General features: G+C 50.2%; 1 protein-coding gene across 1 annotated transcript in view; it reads right to left on the bottom strand.

Annotated features, from left to right (window-relative positions):
* Nucleotides 1–24,958, bottom strand: part of LOC137366183 (hexokinase-2-like) — a 36,706-nt gene extending 11,748 nt beyond the window's left edge. Inside the window, exons 1-11 of the mRNA XM_068028172.1 lie at nt 24,684–24,958; nt 16,622–16,784; nt 7,086–7,234; nt 5,650–5,769; nt 5,292–5,387; nt 5,048–5,147; nt 3,119–3,302; nt 2,648–2,803; nt 1,792–2,025; nt 1,321–1,625; nt 185–333 (exon numbers count right to left, since the gene is read on the bottom strand). Of these exons, the coding sequence (XP_067884273.1) occupies nt 185–333; nt 1,321–1,625; nt 1,792–2,025; nt 2,648–2,803; nt 3,119–3,302; nt 5,048–5,147; nt 5,292–5,387; nt 5,650–5,769; nt 7,086–7,234; nt 16,622–16,784; nt 24,684–24,746 (1,719 nt within the window). The 5' untranslated portion in view covers nt 24,747–24,958. The remainder of the gene's footprint in view (nt 1–184; nt 334–1,320; nt 1,626–1,791; nt 2,026–2,647; nt 2,804–3,118; nt 3,303–5,047; nt 5,148–5,291; nt 5,388–5,649; nt 5,770–7,085; nt 7,235–16,621; nt 16,785–24,683) is intronic.
* Between the last annotated feature and the right edge of the window lie 1,151 nt (nt 24,959–26,109).

Raw genomic sequence — 26,109 nt, 5'->3', positions numbered from 1 at the left:
GAGAGTATGCCTGCAAGCAGAGAGAAAATTGACATACATGAAATTTTGAACTGAAGCCATGTGCCTGACCTAGAGTTCTGTCATGACCTGTATGACGCTCGGTCCTACTCCCGGGCGAATCTAAAGAAAGCTAAATCTCCGCATCGACCTCAGCAACTCGCCAGAGGCTTTGTCCTTTGCTCACCTCCTCTCCAGTTCCTTCCATGGCATCTGGAGGGATTGCGTAGATCTTGTTGTGCATTTCAACCGCTCGGCGTTTCCCACTACGAACCTTCACCAGCAGCACACGGAAATTTGTTCCGCCGAGATCCAGCGCCAGGAAGTCTCCCTTTTCTGGCAAAGGCAAAAACAGTCAGTTTTACTGAAATGAAAGGCAACTCAGGACAGGCTAAGAGCGAACCAGTCATTGGGCAAAGATCCCGAAGCACTGTCCCAAACATTCCCATCCCAGAGTCCAGGTCAAATACACAATAAAGCTCCCTCTACATTGCCCTAAGCCAGGTAGACCACAACTGAGGTGTAGAATCCTCTCACATATTGATTAACGTTTTATTTCAGAAACATACTCTTTGAGCGGGATTTCCCGTTCAACAGGTTCTAGTCCTGAGAAAGGAGAAAGCCGAGGGGTGACCTGACAGAGCTCTTCAAAGTTAAGAAGGGGGTTGATAGGGTAGTCGTGGAGAAGATGTTTCCATTTGTGTGGGAGTCCAAAATCCGGGACCACAAATAAATCCAATAAAGAATTCAGGACAAATGTCTTTACTCAGAGAGTGGGGAGAGAAAGGGTGACCGCCAGGCAGCCCGAGAGAACCAGGCAGGTAGTGCAGGAGTCCCCTAATATGCTCTCACTCGCTAATCGGTTTTCCATTTTGGATACTAGTGAGGGCGAAGGTTCCTCAGAGGAGTGCAGTCAGAGCCAGGTTTGTGGCACCGCAGGTGGCTCAGCTGCACAGGAGGGGAGGAAGAAGAGCAGTCGTGATAGGGGATTCGTTAGGGTCAACTGAAGCGTTCAAAAAGGGAATTAGAACGTTATATGAGAAGGAAGAACGGGCAGGGTTGTGGGGAGAAGGCAGGGGAACGGGACTGAGGGAGTTGCTCTTTCAGAGAGCCGGTGTGGACACGATGGGCCGAATGGCCTCCTTCTGCACTGTAATGATTCTGTGACCTATGATTCTCAATTCAGCATGTTGAACTGAAGCAATCCAAATCAGGACTCTTATAGCCAAAGAGAAGGGGATTGGATCCTCCCAGCCAGACTAGGTCGGATCCCAGGTTCTGAAAGAACAGTGCATAAAGGCAGTCCCCTTATCCAGTCAATACCTGTGCCATCTGGGGTGGACCGAACATAGGTGGCCAACATCTTGACAGCTGCATTGGGATGAGTTTCCTTGCCGAGGCCCTGTCGCATTGCGATCCGCATCCTCCCCTTCACCTCCAGCAGTTGCTCGTCCGTCAAGGCGAAGGCCGCCAAAATCTCCTGCCTCATCTTCTGTTGCTTGGTCAGCCTGTAGGCGACCGCCGTTACCATGGCGGCACCCTTTCCGCTCCCGTCTTCGGAGGGCAGGAAACGTACCTCGCAGGTGGGGACGAGCCGTCGCACGGTCTTGTGCAGACGCCTGGCAAACCTGTTGAAAGGAGGTGGAAAGTCTCATCAGACCCTCGTTCTCATGATGTCGGGGTGAGGATGAGTGAACGGTTGGTGTTAGTTTAAATCGTCGTCCCCCGCCCCCCCATCCTTGTAGCATTAACAGCAGTCTCATGATGTGTCCTACAGATAATACTGGTTCTTACTGTGGGTGTTTCTTGTAGACAGTGCCATCGACACCAATGGTGGTACGCAGACTTTGAACTCCTTTGTTTTCCTTGATACGCTTCAGGACAGCGGCAAGTGTGGCAGCGCAGAGGTTCGACGAGCGAGTCGATACAATGCAGCAGATACGCTGCACGGCCACACAGTCGTCTGTTGTCGGCTGCAGACCCAGCTTGGTTAGAATCTCCTCTGCCTTCTGCAGTCCGTCACTGTCCCTGAAGTTACAGGGCAAAAAAAAAGCAAAAAAGAAAGAAATGGCTTCATTCTCCTGACGCCCAACTTTTGACATTTTCAACAGCTCTTCGATTCTCGGAATTCAACTAGTACTGATATCTGACTATATCACAGAGTCATTTACGGCACGGAAGAAGGCCGTTCAGCCCATCAAGTCCCTGCCGGTTCTCCGCGGAGCTATGCCGTCAGTGCCACTCCCCGGCTCGATCCCCTCTTTCTCCCAGGTGGCCATCCACCCTCCTCTTGAAGTCTTTGATCGTCTCCCCTTCCATCACCCTTGTGGACAGTGAGTTCCAGGTCATTACCGCCCGCTGTGTAAAACAAGTTCGTCCTCATAATCCCCCCTGCATCTCTTGGCCAAAATCTTCAATCTGTATCCCCTAGTCCTTGTACCTTTAGTTAATGGGAACAGTTTTTCATTGTCTAACTTAGCCTGTCAGGATTGTGTACACCTCTATCAAATCTCTCCACGACCTCCTTTGTTCTAAGCAGAAACTGAATTGAAATCCCACCCGCTATTGTGGTGGACCCATGCCCCAGGGAATTACCCTCTGGATTACTGGTGCAGTGATATTCCCACTGTGCGGCACTTTCTAAACTTACTTTTCTATCGCTGAGACATATCTGGTCTCAAAGTGCCCTTTGATCAGTAACTCTGATGTAATCTTTCCGCCAAACAGCAGTCCATCCTTGGCCATCTTCACGAGGATGTTTCGGACAAGCTCTCCCATATACATTCCACTGATCATCTTCTCAAACCTGCAGGAATGAGGCAGCTTGAAAGGGGTTGAATTGCAGTGCACCCGATTCCTTAACAGTATTTGCAATAAATATTAGCTTGTGGGGCATCGCCGATACTTGCGATTAACACGACGATAACGGGAAGACAAGGTCTTGAACCTGCCTCAGATTCACAACTAAGAGCATGATGAATGAACACTTCCTTCCTCAACACCCCCCACTCCCCCATGTAATCTATCGGGAAAGGCAAAAAAAAACAAACAAAAGGAGAACACAAATGGGGTAAATTCTTCTTCGGCCACCCTCAAGCGAGTGAACCGCTTGCGGACTTACAGCTGTTTCCCGGGGTTGATGGAGCCTCTGTCAATCTCCCTGTCAAATTCCGTTCGAATGCCATCCAGCTCTCCCAGATCACCAAATGCACCCCACTCCATATTGATGCACATCCTCCCTTCATCGCCTTCCACCAGATCGATGTGTTGCATATCTTCCATGTAACAAGCGTTAGTACCTGTACCTACAGAAGCATAAGCAACTGAGTTACCACCAAGAGAATAACACCAGGACGTATTTTTACAGTTATCAGCCCAACTTACGTATTCCAATGAAGCATTCGGTTTCAACTAGTGTCTCCGAATACTATCTTCAACCTGTTGCCTCACAATGACGCAGCCGAGGTAATGATATGATTGGGTAGAGTCAATGTGGATTTGCGAAAGGGAAATCATGCTTGACAAACCAGTTGGAGTTTTTTTGAGATGCTCCTTGGAGCATCGATAAAGGAGAACCAGTCGATGCGATGTATTTAGATTTTCAGAAGGCTTTTGATAAGGTCCCGCACAGGAGGTTAGTAAATAAAATGAGAGCACATGGGATTGGGGGTAACGTACTGTAATGGATTGAGAAATGGTGAATAGACAGAAAGCAGAGGGTCGGAATAAATGGGTCATTCTCGGGATGGCAGGCTGTTACGAGTGAGGTATCGCAGGCTTCAGTATAAATAGTTTGGATATGGGGACCAATTATATTTCCAAATTTGCGGATGACGCAAAACTAGGAGGGAACGTAAGTTGTGAGAGGGTGCAAGGAGGCTTCAAGGGGATTTAGACAGGCTAAGTGAATGCACTAGAACACGGCAGATGGAATATAATGTGAATAAGTGTGAAGTGATCCACTTTGGTGGAAAAAACAGAAAGACAGAGTATTTCTTAAATGATGAGAGGTTGGGGAGTGTTGACGTCCAAAGAGACCTGGGTGTCCTTGTTCATGAGTCACTAAGCAACTGAGAAGGCACATGATATGTTGGCCTTCACCGCAAGGAGATTTGAGTACCGGAGTAAAGATGTATTGCTGCAATTGTATAAAGCATTGGTGAGACCGCACCGGGAGTATTGTGTACAGTTTTGGTCTCCTTATCTAAGGAAGGGTATACTTGCCACAGAGGGAGTGCAATGGAGGTTCACCAGACTAATCCCTGGGATGGTGGGATTGTCTGATGAGGAGAGATTGAGGGAACTGGGTCTGTATTCTCTAGAGTTTGGAAGAACGAGAGGCGATCTCATTGAAACTTACAAACTTCTTACAGGGCGTGACAGGGTGGATGTGGTGAGTCTCGGACAAGGGGACACAGTCTCAGAATAAGGAGCAGGCCGTTTAAGACTGAGATGAATTTCTTCACTCGGAGGGGGGGATGAATCGATGGAATTCTCTACCCCAGAGGGCTGTGGAAGCTCAGTCATTGGGCAGGTTCAAGGCAGAGATCGATAGATATCTGGATGCTAATGACATCAAGGGATATGGGGATAGTGGGGGGGGGGGGGGGGGAAATGGTGTAGAGTAGATGATCAGCCACGATCTAACTGAATGGCGGAGCAGGCTCGACGGGCCGAATGGCCTCCTCCTGCTCCTACTCCCTATGATTTTATCAGGCACTGTAAACCCGCAAACAAAAAGAGAAATATTAGAGGAATAAAAAATAGAGAAGATGGCAAATGAACCAGAGCAAAGATGAGGAGGATGCTTTGAAATGCAGTGAGTTGTTACGATCTGGAATGCATTGCCTGAAAGGGTGGTGGAAGCAGATTCAAGAGTCATTTTCAAATGCACCCTCTGTGCACGTACAACACGCACACACAAACTGAAGCCGGGCATGTAGGCATGCTGCAGAACCTCTTCCTTCTGCCACACCACCCACTCCCAGTGCACAGTTCCAATCTGCCACAGCCAACCACCAACACAGCCAAAACAAACAGCTCAACCTACCCACAATCAGCCCGATCTCGCAGTTGTGGTCATCGTAGCCACAAGTCATCATGGTTCCGACTGTGTCATTCACCACCGCGACGACGTCAATGTCGAAATCCTGCCCAAGGGACACAGAAGGGGAACACGCAGATCAACGGGGAAATGCTTCCTCTCGAAGGACAACCACAGACATGTCAGGCCAATCCCCTTGCCCCGTCATTCATGCCAAGCAACTACTACTTCTACAATTCCTGGTACTCACCCCACGCCTCTGAATTGCCTGCCGCAGGAGGTGAACCACATCTCGCCCCTCGACGCCACTTGCCTTGAATCCTTTCGTCCAAGTGACTAATATACTCTGCAGCAGAGAATCGGAAATAAAAGTTAGCCTTAAACAGATGTCCTCCATGGGTCACAAATTGCCATGAAAGAGGGACACCCCCACCCCACCGCCCCGCGCACTCCCCTACCCACTTCCCCAAACCTGCAGGGAGGGTGCCTCGTCTTACAAGGTGCCCTCCCTGCACATCGGGTGTCCAGGTTCCACGGCGGGCGATTCTGCCCCGATTCTCCAGCATGTAACAGTAGGGCGTTGGCAAAGGGTGGGGGTGTCAGCTCACCTCATCCAGCTTGTTCTGTTGGCAGGGAAAGGAGAACGTGAAGCCTAAAGGAAGCTTCTTCTCCTTGATGTCCAATTTCTCCATGACGTCGGCCAGACAGTCGGCAATGTGATCAAACAGCTAAGATGAAGGAAAGGAAATGACCGTTAAATAAATCATGGCGTGAGAGGAAACAGTCGAGGACGATGCAACGTGTGGCAATTGTAAACTGCCCATAAGCGATGATTCAGGGAGCAAACACATTAACGGGTAAAAGGACAGATGATCAGGGGGAGGCATTCAAGGAAGAATTCAGGGTGATATCAAACTAGTTTATACCCGTAAAGGGCAAGAGTGCGACTTGCCACGGACACAAACTTGGGATATCAAAATTAGCATAAGCAAAATAGCAGTAATGAAGACAATAATGGCACTAAAGAGTGACAAGTCCCCAGGGCCAGATGATTTCCATCCCAGGATTTTCCAAAGTTCCTTTGTGCATATCAGCCCACTATTTAAAAAAAGTGTGAGAGGGGAAACCAGGGAATTATAGACCAGTTAAACTAACATCCGTTGCTGGGAAATTGCTCGAGACGATAATTGAGGATGGGCTAACTGAACACCTTTTCAGTTGATCGGACAAAGCCAGTGTGGATTTATAAAGGGTAGGTCATGTCTGATGAACCTGATTGTTTGAAGAGGTGACTAAAGTGCTCCCTGGAATTTCGAAGGTTAAGGGATGATTTGATCAAAGTTTTCAAGATATTAAAGGGGATCAGACAAGGTAGGTAGAGAGAAACTGGTTCCACTGGTTGAGGAGTCTCGGACTCAGGGGCAGAGTCTAAAAATTGGAGACAGACATTTCAGGAGTGAAATGAGGAAATATGTCGACACGCAAAGGGTGGTAGAAGTTTGGAACTCTCTTCCACAAAGAGAAATTGATGCGAGATTAATCTTTAATCTGTGGTTGATCGATTTTCGTTCACCAAAAGAGATGAATGGTTATGGGGCAAAGATGGGTATATGGAGTAGAAGATTCTGAGGGGGTTTGACAGGGTAGATGCTGAGAGGATGTTTTCCCTCATGGGGGGGGGTCTAAAACGAGGGGGCACAGTTTAAAATTAAGGGGACTCCCATTTGATGGAGATGAGGAGGAATTACTTCTCTCCGGGTGGGGGGCGGGGGGAGGCAGTGTGGGAGGAGCAGAGGTGTAACGCTGGAAGAGATTACAGATATAAGGACCAACAAAGGGATTTAAATGCAAGCATGAGACTTTGAAATTAAAGGTATTAGGAGATCAGACGCCAATGTAGTTCCGAAAGGGCATGACTGATGCAAGAAGGGGCGAGCAGAGATTTGGATAAGTGGAAGTTTATGGAGGGGTGGAGAATGGGAGACTAGACAGGAGAGGATTGAAATGCTTGAGCCCTGGAGGTGACAAAGGCGGTGGCCCTTACCTGCGTGCCTGTGCCGAGCATGATGTGCTCGGGAATGGCACAGATGCGGTTCTCAATCTCCACCTTCTGCTTGCCGTTGTCCGAAACTTTCACCCTCAAAACCCGGAAGTTGGTGCCGCCCAAGTCCAGGGCCAGAAACTCCCCACTTTCTGCCAAGACAATGCAGATGGGATCAACTTTATAGGCATTGGCCAGTCGGAGCAGGATGAGGCTACTCAGCCCTTTGAGCCTATCCCACCGCTCATTCAGTTACACTGTGGCTGATCTGTACCTTAACTAGTTCTGTAACCCTCGCCGAACAAAAATCGGTCAACCTCCCCTTTCTACATTTTCAATTGACCCCCAGCCTCAGCACCATTCTGGGAAGAGAACTCCCGATTTCCACTCCCCCCGTTTGCTTCCCGACCTCACCCCTGAAGTTCTGGGCTCTGCCACCACAGGAAACTGTTGATCTCTATCTAGCTATCGGGTCCTTTGAACACTTCAGTTAAATCACCCCTTTCATCTGTGCGATGTGTTCATCAATTACTTGGCCCTGCTTTGTCCTGGATGGTGTCGAGCTTCTTGAGTGTTGTTGGAGCTGCACCCATCCAGGGCAAGTGGAGAGTATTCCATCACACTCCTGACTTGTGCCTTGTAGATGGTGGACAGGCTTTGGGGAGTCAGGAGGTGAGTTACTCGCTGCAGGATTCCCAGTCTCTGACCTGCTCTTGTAGCCATGGTATTTATGTAGCTGGTGCAGTTCAGTTTCTGGTCAATGGTAGCCCCTAGGATGTTGATAGTGGGGGATTCAGCGATGGTAATGCCATTGAATGTCAAGGGGAGATGGTTAGATTCTCTCTTGTTATTGAGAATGACCGAGTAATCTGTCTTTGTGATGTTGACGGAGGAACAATTATTGGCCAGGACACTGGGGAAAAACTTCCTTGCTCTTCCTTCAAATGGTGCATGGGATTTTTTTTACCTCCATCTGCAGGGGGCAGACAGGCCTCATTGCTGAATCGGTGGAGCCTAGACTATGTGCTCGAGTCTGTGGAGTGGGAAGAGGGGCAGCACAACCATTTCCTGCGGTCGAAAGTACATGTCCCCTCTCAGCCTCCTTCGCTCCAGGGAAAACAGACCCAGCCTATCCAATCTCTCTTTATAACTCGAGCCCCCCAAACCAGGCAGCATCCTTGTGAATCTTTTCTGCACCCTCTCTAGCTTAATCACATCTTTCCTGTAGTGCGGCGACCAGAACAGCACACACAGCCTGACGTCTCATCCGCAAAACAGCACCTCTGACAGGGCAGCACTCCCTCAGTACTGCACTGGAGTGTCAGCCTCAATTTTGGTGCTCAAACCCTGGAGTGGGTTTCAGAGGCGAAAGGTCCGACTCACTGAGCCACAGTATAAATCTTCCCAAATGTCATCCACAGCCCTTATGGGAAAGAGTTCGAAACTTTCTACTAACCTTTTAAAGAGTGCCTCAAAATGTAACCCCTGCACTGCCTAACTCTAATGTTATGGTTATGACCCCTTGGACTGGATTTTCGCACCAGAGGAAAAGGTTTCTCTCTATGTACCGTTTTTAATTTTAAACACATTAACTTCAGCTTCTATCAGCCTTCTCAACTCAGAGGAATTCAAGGCAAATTTAGTTTAGTTTAGTTTAGTGATACAGCACTGAAACAGGCCCTTCGGCCCACCGAGTCTGTGCTGACAATCAACCACCCATTTATACTAATCCTACACTAATTCCAAATTCCTACCACATCCCCACCTGTCCCTATATTTTCCCTACCACCTACCTATACTAGGGGCAATTTATAATGGCCAATTTACCTATCAACCTGCAAGTCTTTTGGCTTGTGGGAGGAAACCGGAGCACCCGGAGGAAACCCACGCAGACACAGGGAGAACTTGCAAACTCCGCACAGGCAGTACCCAGAATTGAACCCGGGTCTCTGGAGCTGTGAGGCTGCGGTGCTAACCACTGCGCCACTGTGCCGCCCATTCTGCAATTAGTCCTTATATTATAAAGTCCTTCAAGCCCTGGTACATTCTGCGGAATCCCTGCTGTGGTTGATCTCAATGAGTCCCAGTTCCTGTCTCCGAAAAACACCCACCACTTCAGCATGTTGATTTTCGATTAAACGTCCTCATCCAACGCTTTTATTACCTGCAGACTTGGCTACTCGAAGTCACTCCTGGCTGGCCTGCCATCTTTGTTTCACAACCCTGGCTTCACCCGAGACGCTGCTACCCATATCCTAAGTCGCATCAGTTCTGTTCGCCCGACACCCCTTTCTTCCCTGACCGACACCGACTCCTGGTTAAACGACGGTTTCCCTTTTAAAATCCTCAACCTTGTATATAAAACCCTGCATGGTATTCTCCTGCAGCTCCAAAACCCGCCGAGATATCTGCACTCCTCTAATCCTGGCCCCTTGTTCACGTCTAGACAACTAACTGTGTTTCCAAACTCAGCCTCGGGCCGCAGAGCCCCGCCGTGCTTCTGGGCAAGCTGCCAGCTTTGGAGAGGGGCCAGATATGCTCGGGATGCCCTCCAGCAAAGAACCTCTCCAGTGCTGGTCATAGTAGCGACTCTAGGACCAGCTAGGTTAACACAGCTCACAAACGCAGGAGGGGTTGCGGCTGCACTTTCTAACTGATTTACAACACTAGCCACCCACACCAAGGTAACATGCCCATAAAATGGAAGCTACCGCAATCCCGGTGAACTGATTTTATTTAGACTCGCAAAATAGTGAAGGCAACAAAAGGAGGGAGGATTCGTCAGAAGTGACCTGTGCAAATCTTCGGGTCATTCGAGTTGACACAAGCTTTGGGACAATAATGAAACGGCCGATTCAGTCAACCAGCAGGTTGACAATGAGGTGATTGTGAAACCTGGCGCCAAGGGTCAGTTTGTTCCCAAAGCAATGGGATTTTTAAAAAAAACAGAAGTTGGATTAGAGGAGTGCAGATATCTCGGCGGGTTTTGGAGCTGCAGGAGAATACCATGCAGGGTTTTATATACAAGGTTGAGGATTTTAAAAGGGAAACCGTCGTTTAACCAGGAGTCGGTGTCGGTCAGGGAAGAAAGGGGTGTCGGGCGAACAGAACTGATGCTTAAGATTCTGATAATGCTTGAGGAATGACTTTGGTCCGATGTCGCGAAGTTACAGGACGGAATTTAAGTGCCACTTTGCCCAATCCTCTTGTGACATATTGACTCAGTTCTTTTAATCTTCCGCTGATCAAATAAAACCCTGCTCGCTGTCTATTCATGAAAATTATGGAGCATTAACAGTTAAAAGGAAGGTCTCATGTGTAACTCCGAGCACCGTCACAAGAGTTGGCTTCAAATAAGTCACGACGCCACTGAAAGGAATGATGATAAATTATGTACACAAATCGCACCCATTATTTAAACAGCCTTCACATCAATCACCGAGCAGATACAGCTGCATGAGAGCTACAGCATACGGTAACATGGCAACTGAGGACAGGAGAGATTACAATGAGAGCAAACTTAGGGCAGATTAAAAGCTGATATTTCAATATCAAATCAACATCAATGCACTTCGCTGCACTCCCTCGATAGCAAGAACATCCTTCCTCAGATAAGGAGACCAAAACTGCACACAATATTCCAGGTGTGGCCTCACCAAGGCCCTGTATAATTGCAGCAAGACATTCCTGCTCCTGTACTCGAATCCTCTCGCTATGAAGGCCAACATACCGTTTGCCTTTTTTTACCGCCTGTTGCACCTGCATGCTTACCTTCAGCGACTGGTGTACGAGAACACCCAGGTCTCGCTGCATATTCCCCTCTCTCAGTTTATAGCCGTTCAGATAATCTGCCTTCCTGCTTTTGCTACCAAAGTGGATAACCTCACATTTATCCACATTATACTGGATCTGCCACGCAAAGTACGGGAGGGATCCCCAAGCGAGGCAGAAGCGGGTCCGCCATTGACTTTTCAGTCGGTGGGCGGCTCCCAACCACCCAGGGTTAAATCCCGGCCGTGGACTCTTTGGGTGAGATCAAGACCAGGCTAATGTACACAATACCTTTCACTGGAACTGTATCCTGCCTTGCAGGCGGATGGATCTCTACCCTGCCTTGGAGGAGAAAAATGCCTTGATTGATACTCAAAGGGGTCTGTACCTACTGAGATTCTCCAGACTCAACAAGCCAACATTCCAAAGTGTAGTTTTTTTTCAATTCATTCATGGGATGTGGGCGTCACTGGCCAGACCAGCATTCATTGCCCATCCCTAATTGCCCTTGAGAAGGTGGTGGTGAGCTGCCTTCTTGAACCGCTGCAGTCCTTGTGGGGTAGGTACACCCACAGTGCTGTTAGGAAGGGAGTTCCAGGATTTTGACCCAGCGACAGTGAAGGAACGGCCATATAGTTCCAAGTCAGGATGGTGTGTGGCTTCGAAGGGAACTTGCAGGTGGTGGTGTTCCCATGTGTCTGGTTTGTATTTCGAGTCTGCCCATCTAGTTGATAGAGGTCGCAGATTTGGAAGGTGCTGTCTAAGGAGCCTTGGTGCGTTGCTGCGGTGCATCTTGTAGATGGTACACACTGCTGCCACTGTGCGTCGGTGGTGGAGGGAGTGAATGTTTGTGAATGGGGTGCTGATCAAGCGGGCTGCTTTGTCCTGGATGGTGTCGAGCTTCTTGAGTGTTGTTGGAGCTGCCACCCATCCAGGCAAGTGGAGAGTATTCCATCACACTCCTGACTTGTGCCTTGTAGATGGTGGACAGGCTTTGGGGAGTCAGGAGGTGAGTTACTCACCGCAGGATTCCCAGCCTCTGACCTGCTGTTGTAGCCACATTATTTATATGGCTGGTCCAGATCAGGTCTGGTCAATGGTGACCCCTAGGATGTTGATGGGGCATTGAGCGAAGGTAATGCCTTTGAGCATCAAGGGGAGATGGTTAGATTCTCTCTTGTTGGAGGTGGTCATTGCCTGGCACTTATGTGGTGTGAATGTTACTTGTCACTTATCAGCCCAAGCCTGAATGGTGTCCAGGTCTTGCTGCATTTCTACACGGGCTGCTTCAGTATCTGAGGAGTCGCGAATGGTGCTGAACATTGTGCAATCATCAGCAAACATCCCCACTTCCAACTTAATTGATGGTCGTTGATCATTGATGAAGCAGCTGAAGATGGCTGGGCCTCGGACATTACGCTGAAGAATTCCGACAACAATGTCCTGGGGCTGAGATGATTGGCTTCCAACAACCATTGACTCCAGCCAGTGGCGAGTTTTCCCTCTGATCTCCATTGACTTCAATTTTGCTGGGGCTCCTTGATGCCACACTCGGTCAGATGCTGCCTTGATGTCAAGGGCAGCCACTCTCACCTCACCTCTGGAGTTCAGCTCTTTTGTCCACGTTTGAACCAAGGCTGTGATGAGGTCAGGAGCTGAGTGGCCCTGGGGGAACCCAAACTGAGCGTCACTGAGCAGGTTGTTGCAGAGACTGTCAACGACACCTTCCATCACCTTGCCAAAGAGTCAAGTCTCCTTCAAGTGAAAGCAAACTAAAACAAGGCTTGGCATGTATTTCGAAGCTGGACGATCCAACAGTTGGCATGGTTGGTTGGCATCCTTCTATCTACGAATGCCGCAGGTGAAGATGCCAAGTGGCACTGAGTCACTTTCGGCGTTGGCAGCTGTTGCCAAGCTGCTGCAGTCGCTGGTCACCGTGGTCCCTCTTTCACCATCTAGTGGCTCCCAGGTGCGATAGTCGACATTTAGGGCCGATATGTCACATGCCCAACACGCCTGGGAGCTCCGCCTTTGAGAGGACCGTCGCAGTTGTGATTCTGCCCTGACAGGATAATATCATTGGACGGTTCGCAAACAAACTCACAGCTTTCGAAGCACAAAGTTCGAATTTCTGATGAGACGGAGGCAGCAGCAGACGTAACAATTGACAATCTCCATGAACGCATCATCTGCACGGGCAGAGTCTGCGCAGCCTGACCTGTGTATCGTGCTTTGTCGTGTCTCAGAGATGCCTCGATGGCAGATTTACTTCCCGAAAGGACATTCGTGCGTCAGAAGAGTTTTGACGACAATCGGCTGGCTGGAGAATCAATGGCATCACTGAGTTCCGATTTGGTTGGCTGTACGTCCAGCTCATCCATGATTGGTAGAGGCTGGGCTGCATTGAGGGCGGTCTCAGTGACAACATTCTCCCTGGAGTACAGTTCTAGGTAGTGCTCAACCCAGAGGTCCATTTGCTTGCGTTGGTCAGTGATTGTGTCCCCTGATTTAGACTTGAGGGGGGCGATCTTCTTGATGGTTGGCCCAAAAGCTCTCTTAATACCATCATACATTCCTCTGATGTTTCTGGTGTCTGAGGCCAGCAGAATACGACTGCATAGGTGTTGCCAGTAGTCATGTGCGCAGCGCCTGGCTGTTCTTTGTGCAGCACTTCTGGCTGCTTTAAGTGCTACGGATGTTAACTCGCTGGGGGCTTTCTTGTAGTTCAACAGTGCAATGCGCTTAGCGGCTACGACAGGTTCCAGCTCTTCATTATGAGATTGAAACCAGTCTGCATTCTGCTTCTCACGTTTGCTGTCGGTGGTCATTGCTGAGTTACAGATTGCGTCTCTGATGTGGGCCCTCTTGGTCTCTGCATCCCCTGTCGAAGTGTTTTGAAGGGCTTTTTCACGTGAATTTAGAAACTTGTGCAACAGCTGTGGATGAGAAATTCTGCTAGTGTTGATGCGCGGGCGGCCCTTCTGATTGGAGCGATGCAGCTTCTTTGGTTTGAGTCTAACCTTGCTGCACACCAGGGAGTGGGCGGTGTCGCAGTCCGCACTGTGGAAGCTGCGTGTGATTTGAACACTGTTTAAGGTGGCTCGCCTTGTGACGATGAGGTCCAGCTGGTGCCAACGACGCGATCTTGGGTGCCTCCATGAAACCTGGTGACAGGGTTTAGTGTGAAAGAACGAGTTGGTGATGCAGAGGTTGTGATAGGTACACAACTCAAGCGGTCTCTGTCCATTCTCATTCATCCTTCCAACGCCATAGCGCCCAAGGCAGGAGGGCCATGAGTCATGGTCGGCCCCAACCCTGGCGTTAAAGTCCCCCAGCAGGAACAGATGTTCGGTATTGGGGATGCTGCTAATGATACCATGGAGTTCCTCGTAGAACTAGTCTTTGATTTCAGGTGGGGAGCAGAGTGTTGGAGCATAGATGCTGAGTAGTTGTACTGGACCAGAGGCGGTGAGCAGTCGGATAGACAGGATGCATTCACAAAGACAACTTGATTCTTCAGTCCTCACTGCAAGTACTTAGATTGTTAGTAGGGTGGGACTGTACGAGCAGATACACCAAGAGAGTTTAACTGGACAGGCTCTGACAATGGGTGCGGGCATCGCAATACTTGATTAACCCATGCCCCTTGGGCAGGACGGAGGCAGAGCACCAGCTTTGTGCTGCCTCTTCATGATAATGATTTCTGCATGCACTTCCATTGCTATTGTTGGGAGCACAAGCAGTGGAAGACTGGACAGAAAGGCTGTTTCGCCTCCTTTTCTCTTCCTGTTCTTCCGCTGCGTCCTCCTCATTCCTCCTCCTCAGCTTCTCACCTGATAAGGTGGTGGCAGGGGTTGGTCCCTCGCCATTTGCGAGTCCGTGCCGCGGGCAGCAGACCCGCGCGGATCTCAGTGGCGTGCTGCAGCGGTCCGGGCAGCAGAATCACTGCTTCTGGATGCCAACGGGCTGCTCGATCAGATGCCACGTGGCAGCATGGTTCTCGTAGCATGCCTGCTGCACTTGTGTGCACGGGTTGCGAGCCAGTGGCATGAACTCACATGGCCGATGGTCGCCCTTCTTTCTCAGTAGCCAAGCTTTGGCATCGTGGCTCGCCAGTCACGGGCAACGTGGGCCCTCCGCTGTGGCTGCAGTGGACGGCAGCTTGCAGTCACTACCTCATCCATGTAGCACAGACATCTCAAACATTGTCCCCTGAACACCCTGAGTGGATATGGCCTCTCGCTGCTACTGAGAGCACCTTATCCCTCTCGCTCATTGTCTAATACTTTGTCCTGCTGTACATGGTCCCTGCTCATTCTCCCAGACAGGCTCGATTCCAAGAAGAGATGCGAGTGACTGCCCTTGGCATCAAGGCAGCATTTGACCGAGTGTGGCATCGAGGAGCCCGAGCAAAACTGGAGTCAATGGGAATCAGGGGAAAACTCTCCGCTGGCTGGAGTCATACCTAGCACAAAGGAAGATGGTTGTGGTTGTTGGAGGTCAATCATCTGAGCTCCAGGACATCACTGTAGGAGTTCCTCAGGGTAGTGTCCTAGGCCCAACCATCTTCAGCTGCTTCATCAATGACCTTCCTTCAGCCATAAGGTCAGAAGTGGGGATGTTCGCTGATGATTGCACAATGTTCAGCACCGTTTGCGACTCCTCAGATACTGAAGCAGCCCGTGTAGAAATGCCCGGATAACATCCAGGCTCGGACTGATAAGAGGCAAGTAACATTTGTGCTGGAGGCCTGCTCAGATCGGGAACAAAGAACCCGACCCGAACCCGATTGATCCACAACGCGCCCGAGCCGGACCCGACCATCCCTTTACTTACCTTCCGACTCGGAACCTCCAGGAAGCTGCAGTGATGCGTGATGATGTCATAGAGACGTCACTCGCGCACTGCGCAGACTCAGTTTCGTCCCGGACTCCAAGCTCAGGTAAGTTGTTCAATTTCAACGCTTACAACAAGAGAGAATCTAACCATCTCCCCTTGACATTCAATGGCATTACCATCGCTGAATCCCCCACTATCAACATCCTAGGGGTTACCATTGACCAGAAACTGAACTGGAGTAGCCATATAAATACCGTGGCTACGAGAGCAGGTCAGAGGCTAGGAATCCTGCGGCGAGTAACTCACCTCCTGACTCCCCAAAGCCTGTCCACCATCTACAAGGCACAAGTCAGGAGTGTGATGAAATACTCTCCACTTGCCTGGATGGGTGCAGCTCCAACAACACTCAAGAAGAAGCTCAACACCATCCACGACAAAGCAGTCCGCTTGATCAGCACCCCATCTACAAACATTCACTCCCTCCACCACCAACGCACAGTGGCAGCAGTGTGTACCATCTACAAGATGCACTGCAGCAACTCACCAAGGCTCCTTCGACAGCACCTTCCAAACCCCCGACCTCTACCAACTAGAAGGACAAGGGCAGCAGATGCATGGGAACACCACCACCTGCAAGTTCCCCTCCAAGACACACACCATCCTGACTTGGAACTATATCACCGCGAAAAACACAGAGCCCCATTTAGCACCTGAAGTGTTTGACAAGCACTGATTTAACATGTTATTCATGATGGATGCTCCACAGGAGCCTCCTCTCACCCCTCTTCACCTCCCCCAATCAGCATCACCTTCTATCCCTCCGTGACGCGCCGGTTTGTCTGGCTTCCCCTCCAATGCATCGCTGCTAAAATGGAAAACAACAGAGCTGAGCTGGGCCATGTCAAGCTCATCCAAAAACCTCTCCTTACCTGTTCCGTCCGGAGTCGACCGGACAAATGTCGGAAGCATCTTGACAGATGACGTTGGGTTGGTGTCTTTCCCGAGGCCTTTCTCCATCTCTACCAGGTAGCGATTGGATATATCGTGGAGTGCTTCATCAGACAGCCGCATGTGGTACAGGTACTTATCCACCTGGAGACGAAAGTCAGACAAAAAGCAAGAGTCAGTTTGTCAAAAAGACCAGGATCCAGCTGGCTTTGGTACCCCTCATCGAGGAAGGGGGAGAAATATCGGGCGCCATTCTGTTTCCGATCACTGACTGTCGTCCACCCATTCCCTTGCTGAACACTGCCTGCGTGTGAATGCTGGGTGGCGGACACCAATCCGTGATACTCCTCCCAAAAGGAATGTCCTACTGACCACCTAGACAGCACTGGGCCACAATTTAGTGTCTGTGTGTTGCTCGTGACGTACCGCAGGGCTTTGCAATCCATTTTCCCATTCGTTGGTGCGTTCTCAAGTGACTGATTTGAGCTGGAGGTGAGTCCAGCCAGGACAGGGGAATCCGACGGTGCAGTACCAGCCAGCGGCACAGTGGCGCAGTGGTTAGCGCTGCAGCCTCACAGCTCCAGCGAACCGGGTTCAATTCCGGGTACTGCCTGTGCAGAGTTTGCAAGTTCTCCCTGTGTCTGCGTGGGTTTCCTCCGGGTGCTCCGGTTTCCTCCCACATGCCAAAGACTTGCAGTTTGATAGGTAAATTGGCCATTAGCAATTGCCCCTAGTATAGGTAGGTGGTAGGGAAATATAGGGACAGGTGGGGATGTGGTAGGAATAGGGGATTAGTGTTGGATTAGTATAAATGGGTGGTTGATGGTCGGCACAGACTCGGTGGGCCGAAGGGCCTGTTTCAGTGCTGTATCTCTAAAAACTAAAAGAACTGAAAGTACTCCCTCAGAACTGGACTGAAGCGTCTGCTTAACGTACGTACTCAAGCCCCTCGAGTGGGACGTGAGCCTCCAAGCTTCAAACTCACCAGCTACCAATGGAGGTAGTCGGCCACATGTTAGTGTTGCCAGTGTTGGCACAGCTGCCTCTAGGGATGCTGGGATCCAGGTCAAAGAGATGGCTCAGGAACCTTGCAGTACTGTTGCTGAGAATGACTACTTTAAATGGAAGTGAATTGATCAAACTGCATCGTAACTTTACATCGCTGTCAATCACCTATTTATTCCAACGTCGCAGCAGTGTGTCAACTCAACACTTCCCTTACTGCGAACCAGCAATAAATAGGGCTTGTTAAACTCTCCGTACGCACAGTTAAAGACGCATGTGGTCGGGTTCAGGTTGGGTCGCCAGGCTTTACCTTGGGGGAATAATACAGTGAAAGTTCACTAGATTGATTTCTGGTATGAGGTGTGGCACATTTCAGTTTGAAGAATCACACTTGAAGTCACAGATTTAACCTTCACGCAGATTTAACAAGCTTTGATAAAGACTTCTTGCTTACTGCTGCTACACGTGCCTATCTGACCTTACAAGAAGCCCCCAGGTCAGGTTTTCCCCACAACACTGAGTTACTTTCAGTTTCACTTCCAAACGCTATATATTCTTTCATACTCAGGCCCAGCTAGCCAATCATAACAAGAGGGTTGTCCTATGATGAGATTGAGTAGATTGGGCCGTTACTCTCTGAAGAGTGAGAGGCGATCTGTTTGGAACATGTCAGGAGGTGTTTCTTCACCGAGAGGGCTTGCATCTTTGGAATCCTGTGGATGCTCTGTTGTTGAGTTTATTCGAGGCTGAGGCAGACATTCGGACTGCTGGGGAATCAAGGGACATGAGGGCCGGGCGGCGATGTGGAGTTGAAGTCAAAGCATTAGCCACGAATGGCGGAGTCGGCTCAAGGAGCTGCGAGGCCCACTCCTGCTCCCATTTCTTCTGCTGTAACGTTACGAGGCTACCTGACCAGACGGAAGCATTAACCCGAGCTTCATCCTGCCCTTCTGCAAAATCGACCAGGCCCCCACTCCAGGAAATTCCTTGGAAATGCTGGCAGTTTGAGGGTCAAGAGGTTGCAGTGAGGCCGAGAGATCTCTGTGAAGTTGTCCAATTACTGGTTGGAATGATTTAAAAGTGGACCGGTGGGAACGCAGTGGGTTAAAGTGACACGGAACACAAAAGTCTGAGTGTATCAGGCCTGTGTCCTCAGTACCTTGCTCTATGGCAGCGAGGCCTGGACAACGTATGTCAGCCAAGAGCGACGTCTCAACTCATTCCATCTTCGCTGCCTCCGGAGAATACTTGGCATCAGGTGGCAGGACCGTATCTCCAACACAGCAGTCCTCGAGGCAGCCAACACCCCCAGCTTATACACACTACTGAGCCAGCGGCGCTTGAGATGGCTTGGCCAAGTGAGCCGCATGGAAGATGGCAGGATCCCCAAAGACACATTGTACAGCGAGCTCGCCACTGGTATCAGACCCACCTGCCGTCCGTGTCTCCGCTTTAAAGACGTCTGCAAACGCGACATGAAATCCTGTGACATTGATCACAAGTCGTGGGAGTCAGTTGCCAGCGTTCACCAGAGCTGGCGGGCAGCCATAAAGGCGGGGCTAAAGTGTGGCGAGTCGAAGAGACTTAGCAGTTGGCAGGAAAAAAGACAGGGGCGAAAGGGGAGAGCCAACTGTGTAACAGCCCCGACAAACAAATTTCTCTGCAGCACCTGTGGAAGAGCCTGTCACTCTAGAATTGGCCTTTATAGCCACTCCAGGCGCTGCTCCACACACCACTGACCACCTCCAGGTGCTTATCCATTGTCTCTCGAGATGAGGAGGCCAAAGAAGATACGCCTGAATAGAAAACACACAGGGAAAGAAACAGACATAGATAAATATATGAGACAGATATATAGGTACACACAGATGCAAGAGGATTGCGGGCAAGAGCGCACACGAGAGCGAGCGAGAGCAAGTGACCGCGAGAGACAGACAGGGCGTGGGCAAGTACGCATCGGAGACAGGATAGCGAGCGCCCAAGAGATGGGGAGAGAGCGATACAGCGCACATGCCCGACAGAGGGCGAGAGCGTGATGAAGCGCGAAGCGACGGCACGACAGAACACGCGCGCACGAGAGAGGGAGGGAGCGCGGGCACTGGCGAGCTGGAGAGAGAGAGAGCGCGGGCACTGGTGCACGAGGGAGAGGGTGCACGGGCATGTGCGAGAGATGGCGGGCGCGCGAGAGAGCGCGTGGGCACGCGAGAAGAACCACGCTGCCCGAACCATCCTTCGCGGGTTTGAATCCGCAAACCACTTTCCAGAAAAGGTGCAACCCGTTGTCGAGGGACTTTGTTCTGCTTTATAAACAGGGTGCAGTAGAACGAGTGTGAGGAGAGTCAAGATATTTGTGCTCGTTGCACAAGACTGCATTAACAAACTTCCCCCAGCCTTTGTATGGGAGTCCTGTAGTTATAAATGATGAAATGCTGAAATCCTGGGCTGGTGCCCTCTTTTAAGTGTAAAAAAACCTTCTGTAGGGAAATTGCAACATGCAGAACTCGCCCTGGGCTTCTGTGATACGTGACATGAGGCATGAATCGGTCACCTGCGGGAGGCAGTAGTGAGAAAGGGAATTTGATAGTAATCCAGCTAAAATATTATGTCTGTAACAAAGGCCGGGTCATTTTAGTGGGAGTTCAAATACATCTCATTGTCAAGCTGATTTCAAGTATGATTTCATTGCTCAGTTCTATCTCAGCTTACATTCTCAAGACAGATCCAGTTACACTTGCTATTTTAATACACTCACAAAGCTTTTGTTTTGCATGCTCGGGACCTGAGTGCCACGGACAAGGCCCGCCGGTATTTCCCTTTCCTGGTGCACCTGAGAAAGTAGTGGTGATAGGGTGTGTGTTGGGGATGGGTGGGGGGGAAAGGCCATGGAAAGATTTGCTGTAAAGAAGAGTGCTTCACAATACTTTACTCAGCTTCTCGTGTACACTGAATACCGGATTGCCCACATTCCTCTCTGTAATTTTGCTTTTTAAATGGATATTTCTCCTGGGCTGATTGCCGCAATGTCGAGACAATTCACCCCCAATTCCTGCAGACTGTAGGATTGACCTTTCAACTTCAGTTTACTTGACACAATATTTGTGATTTTCAAAACACTTGCAAATTTGAACGGGGAAATTCAGTTTCAAATATCATACTGCCACCTTTTGAGAAAGAGTTGGTTTAGAGGGTTAAAAGTCTCCCACTCAGTGTTGCTCACGCATATCAATGCAGATGATTCATCAACGTGACAAGGCGCGCACGAAATCCACCTGGGCTGAAACACATTGCAGTACACATCACGAGTTTCAACGCCTAAAGGCAAAGGACAGCAGAAGGAGCAGAGTGTTCAAACTGAAATGCTTTCAGCAGCACAAGAATAGAAGGAAGAATTGCGCAGGGGTTGGCGGGGGAGCAATTTTGGAGTGAAATTGTGAAATCCTTCCTTATTCGGAGGACAAAGCTTTTGCAGGGCCATCACTGGGAGCGGAGGAGGGTAAACGGAGCTCAGGATTTGGTAACTACAGTCGCCCAACCCACAGGCAAAGACAGACACAGGGGGAGTTTATCACTCTTTACCATTTCATTGTAGCTAAGCAGCCTGTCTCGTAGCAACAATTCAGGGACAATATTGACGATTTCAGTGAGCATGCCTGGGTAATTGATAATCCTGCTGGATAATAAGCAATATCAGCCACTGACCCAAAGGACTACAGCCAGGAACAACTTGAGTGCAGTACTGGGAGAGTGTTGCGCTGTCAGAAGATTTTATAGCAGAGCACTTGGAGAACAGTAGTAGAATCGGGCAGACTCAGCATGGATTTACCAAAGGGAGATCATGCTTGACAAATGAGCAGTGGGGTACCGCAGGGATCGGTAGCTATTCACGATATACATTAATGATTTAGATGAGGGAACTAAATGTAGTATCTCCAAATTTGCAGATGACACAAAACTGGGTGGGAGGGTGAATTGTGAGGAGGATGCAGAGAGGCTTCAGGGTGATTTGGACAAGTTGAGTGAGTGGGCAAATGCATGGCAGATGCAGTATAATGTGGATAAATGTGAGGTTATCCACTTTGGTAGCAAAAACAGGAAGGTAGATTATCTGAACGGCTATAAACTGAGAGAGGGAATATGCAGCGAGACCTGGGTGTTCTCGTACACCAGTCGCTGAAGGTAAGCATGCAGGTGCAACAGGCGGTAAAAAAGGCAAATGGTATGTTGGCCTTTATAGCGAGAGGATTCGAGTACAGGAGCAGGGATGTCTTGCTGCAATTATACAGGGCCTTGGTGAGGCCACACCTGGAATATTGTGTGCAGTTTTGGTCTCCTTATCTGAGGAAGGATGTTCTTGCTATAGAGGGAGTGCAGCAAAGGTTTACCAGACTGATTCCTGGGATGACGGGACTGACGTATGAGGAGAGATCGAGTCGGTTAGGATTATATTCGCTGGAGTTCAGAAGAGTGAGGGGGGATCTCACAGAAACCTATAAAATTCTAACAGGACTTGACAGGGTAGATGCAGGAAGTATGTTCCCGATGGTGGGGGAGATTGGAACCAGGGGGTCATAGTCTAAGGATACGGGGTAAACCTTTCAGGATGGAGATGAGGAGAAATTTCTTCACCCAGAGAGTGGTGAGCCTGTGGAATTCACTACCGCAGAAAGCAGTTGAGGCCAAAACATTGTATGTTTTCGAGAAGGAGTTAGATATAGCTCTTGGGTCGAAAGGATATGGGGGGGAAAGCGGGAACAGGTTACTGAGTTGGATGATCAGCCATGATCATAATGAATGGCAGAGCAGGCTCGAAGGGCCGAATGGCCTACTCCTGCTCCTAGTTTCCATGTTTCTATGTCCTGAAGATGTGTTGGCAGCACAGGGTTAGCACCGCAGCCTCACAGCTCCAGCGACCCGGGTTCAGTTCTGGGTACTGCCTGTGCGGAGTTTGCAAGTTCTCCCTGTGTCTGTGTGGGTTTCCTCCGAGTGCTCCGGTTTCCTCCCACAGCCAAAGACTTGCAGGTTAACAGGTAAATTGGCCATTATAAAATTGCCCCTCGTGTAGGTAGGTGATAGGAGAATATAGGGACAGGTGGGGATGTGGTCGGAATATGGGATTAGTGTAGGATTAGTATAAATGGGTGGTTGACGGTCGGCACAGACTCGGTGGGCCGAAGGGCCTCATTCAGTGCTGTATCTCTGAATAAAAAATAAACCTTTGGGACTTTTCCAGTATTATGTGCTACTGTGGCTGGAAAGCCACTTCCCTTTGAATGAAAGTTTTTCTCAGATTTGACACCAATTCCTCTTCAATCTACATTGCATTTTTTTAACCAATTTCATGGCCAAGTCAACTACCTTTCTTTTGTGATTAAAAATGGTGACCTTTTTTTTTGAAGAGGTGACTTCACTGAAACAGGGGTCTTGACAGGGTGGATGTGGAAAGGATGTTTCCCCTTGTGGGAGAATCTAGAACTAGGGGTCACTGTTTAAAAATAAGGGGTCACCCATTTAAGACAGAGATGAGGAGACATTTTTTTCTCTCATGAGGTGGTGAGCCTTTGGAATTCTCTTCCTCAAAAGGTGGCGGAAGCAGAGTCTTTGAATATTTTTAAGGCAGGGGTAGATAGATTCTTGATAAGCAAGGGGGGGGGGTTGGTGAAAGGTTATTGCGGGTAGACGGGAATGTGGAGCTGAGGTTACAATCAGATTAGCCATGATAGTACTGCCTCAAGGGGCCGAGTGGCCTACTCATGCTCTTCGGTGTTCAAAATCATGAAGGATTTTGATAGAATAAGTCGGGTGAATGCTTAAGCAGCGGCAGAAAGGTTAGCAACCACAGGTTACAGATTGAAGATAATTGGGGAAAAGTACATTGGCAGGAGGGGCCCCGGGATTGATAAGGAGAGCATTTGGGATGCAGCAGATTTGTGATCGGGAATTCCCTGCCTGAAATGCTGGGTGGAAGCAAGCAAGGTTTCGTTTTCTAAGGAAATTAGATACTTGTAAAGTAAAAGTCTGTCGGGCTATGGGGAATGGGTTGCGGTTGTGGACCACTTAACAACTCGTTCAAAGTGCTAGCACAGACACGATGGGCCAAATGGCTTTCTTCTGCGCTGTAAGATTCTGGCATTCCCCACGAGTTCCTCCTGAAAGTGCGGCCGGTGAGCAGCTCCATGAGTCAGCTGATGAAGCCGGTCAATAGCTGCGCCTTCACACCAAAAAGATGCCAAGATCCATTCACGGTCTGCGGTGAGTTATTAGGCCTCAGGCAGCTCATCAGGAGCACACGAGGAAGGGACGAGAAGCCTTTGGAGACTCCCTGAGAGCTCAAAAAAGCGATCGACCTCCTTTTTAAATACATTTAGTGACCCAGCCTCCATAACTCTCTGAGGCAGAGAACTGATGATTCGGTGGGAATTTTGGTGCTCAGGACACACTAGTAACAACACAGCAACAAGAAAATCTAAAGCCATCGGTCAAGACTTTAAAAAAAAGCACTTTAATCCCAGCGATCACGTACAGAAGAGAGCAGAGCATCGCTGAGCACTCAGTCACAGCACTGGAGACGCAGATTCCATCGGCACCCCCAAATCCTCCTGCAAATGCTGTTCCCAAGTGTGATAGTGCTTGCTAAGCTGTCAATACAGACATCTGAGCATGTGGCAAACTGAAACATGCAGCCCATTCATCCTGTCCCCTCACAAACCTTTTCAGAATGAATGAAGTCCCACAGCTCCCCACTCTGCTGTGCCAGACTCTCTCAGAGAGGCTCACCTACAATTGTCGTAGTTGGTGAGGAGCCACATAAAGCAGTATTAGCCCCCACTACACCCCTTCTCCCAAACCCACCCCCCTTCGTGACATTTCAGGTCAGTTTCACAAGATGTCCTGAGTCCTCAATTGGGGGAAATGACACCCGGGCATCATCAGCACAAGGGGAATGTGAAGGAGAATGCAGAAGGAAACCATTGTAACTCAGCGGTGCGAAGGGAAAGTGGGCATTTTTTTTTTGTCAGAACAATTGATGCAATCTCTTACCTTCTGCACTTGATCGTGTTTCAGCTCGGTAAAGAAATACGCCAGAAGGTGGGAGGCTATCATTTTATCTGCTGGAGAGAGATTGTAAAAGTGAACAGCGGTTAACAGAAATTCCTCTGTCGTGTTTTAGCGCAGAGAGTGTGGAAAGGGTCTCCCAGACTTTGTTTCAAAGTAGCCGGACTGAGGGAGATGCCTGTACAAAGCTTCCTGGCCACAACGTGCAGTTTCAGCTGTTTCCTCCTCCCGTCCGGCTGAGTAGAAAGCCTCTTTCGTCACGTCACAGCATCCTGTTCATCCTCCCCACTGCCATTGGCAGTCTGCTGTGGGTGTGCCTCTGACAGCCACACTTCTCAGCTCTTCATTTGCCTCTGAGGGGGGATGGGTCGTGGACAGCATCTCTCCCCGCTGCAGCATGCCGCTTTTAAAGGCACAGTCCCCTTTCCAGACAGCCCAGTGTCCCTCCTCCCCGGTCTCACTCAGCCCAGTGCCCCTCCTCCCCGGTCTTGGACAGCCCAGTGTTCCTGGGGAGAGGAGGGGGGAAAGGGAATGGGGGAGGGGGGAATGGAAGGGAGAGGGGGAGGGGAAAGGGGAGGCGGGAAGGGGGAGGGGAATAAGGGGAGCGGGGAAGGGGGAAGGGTGAGGGGGAAGGGGGAATGTGAGGGGGGAGGGGAGAGGAAGGGAGAGGGGGAGGGGAGAGGAAGGGGGAGGGGAGAGGAAGGGGGAGGAGAAAGGGGAGGGGGGTAAGGGGAGAGAAAAGGGGAGCGTGGAGGGGGGATAAGGGGAGAGGAAAGGGGAGCGGGGAGGGGGAGGGGGGGAAGGGAGAGGGGGAGGGGAGAGGAAGGGAGAGGGAGAGGGGAGAGGAAAGGAGAGGGGGAGGGGAGAGGAAGGGAGAGGGGGAGGGGAGAGGAAAGGAGAGGGGGAGGGGAGAGGAAGGGAGAGGGGGAGGGGAGAGGAAGGGGGAGGGGGAAGGGGAAAGGAGAGGGGAGGGGGAAGGGGAAAGGAGAGGGGAGGGGGAAGGGGAAAGGAGAGGGGAGGGGAAGGCGGAGGGGAAAGGGAAAGGGGAGAGGAAAGGAGAGGGGGCAGGGAAAGGGGAGGGGATGGCGGAGGGGCGAGGGGAAGGGGGGAGGGGGAGGGGAAGGGGAGGCGGAAGGGGAAGAGGGGGAGTGGGAGGGTAGAGGAAGAGAGGTGAGGAGAGAAAGCGAGGGTGGGGAGGGGAGGTGGATGGAAGGAAGAGGGCAGGGGAGAGGAGTATAGGGAGATGGGAAGAGGGGGAAGGGAGATGGGGTGGGGAAGGGGTAGAGGGGGAAAGGGGAAGAGGGGGTTGAATGGGAAGGGGGACATGGGGAGGGTCGAGGGGAGGGTGTCGGTGTAGAGAGGAGGGAGAGGGATACAGAGAGAGGGATAGAGGGAGGGGGGGGAAGGGAGA

The sequence above is a fragment of the Heterodontus francisci genome, unplaced genomic scaffold (genome assembly GCF_036365525.1).
Source record: "Heterodontus francisci isolate sHetFra1 unplaced genomic scaffold, sHetFra1.hap1 HAP1_SCAFFOLD_319, whole genome shotgun sequence".
Taxonomy (NCBI): Eukaryota; Metazoa; Chordata; class Chondrichthyes; order Heterodontiformes; family Heterodontidae; genus Heterodontus; species Heterodontus francisci.
Note: the sequence above shows the minus strand (reverse complement) of the source record. Positions and strands in the feature narration are given on the sequence as shown.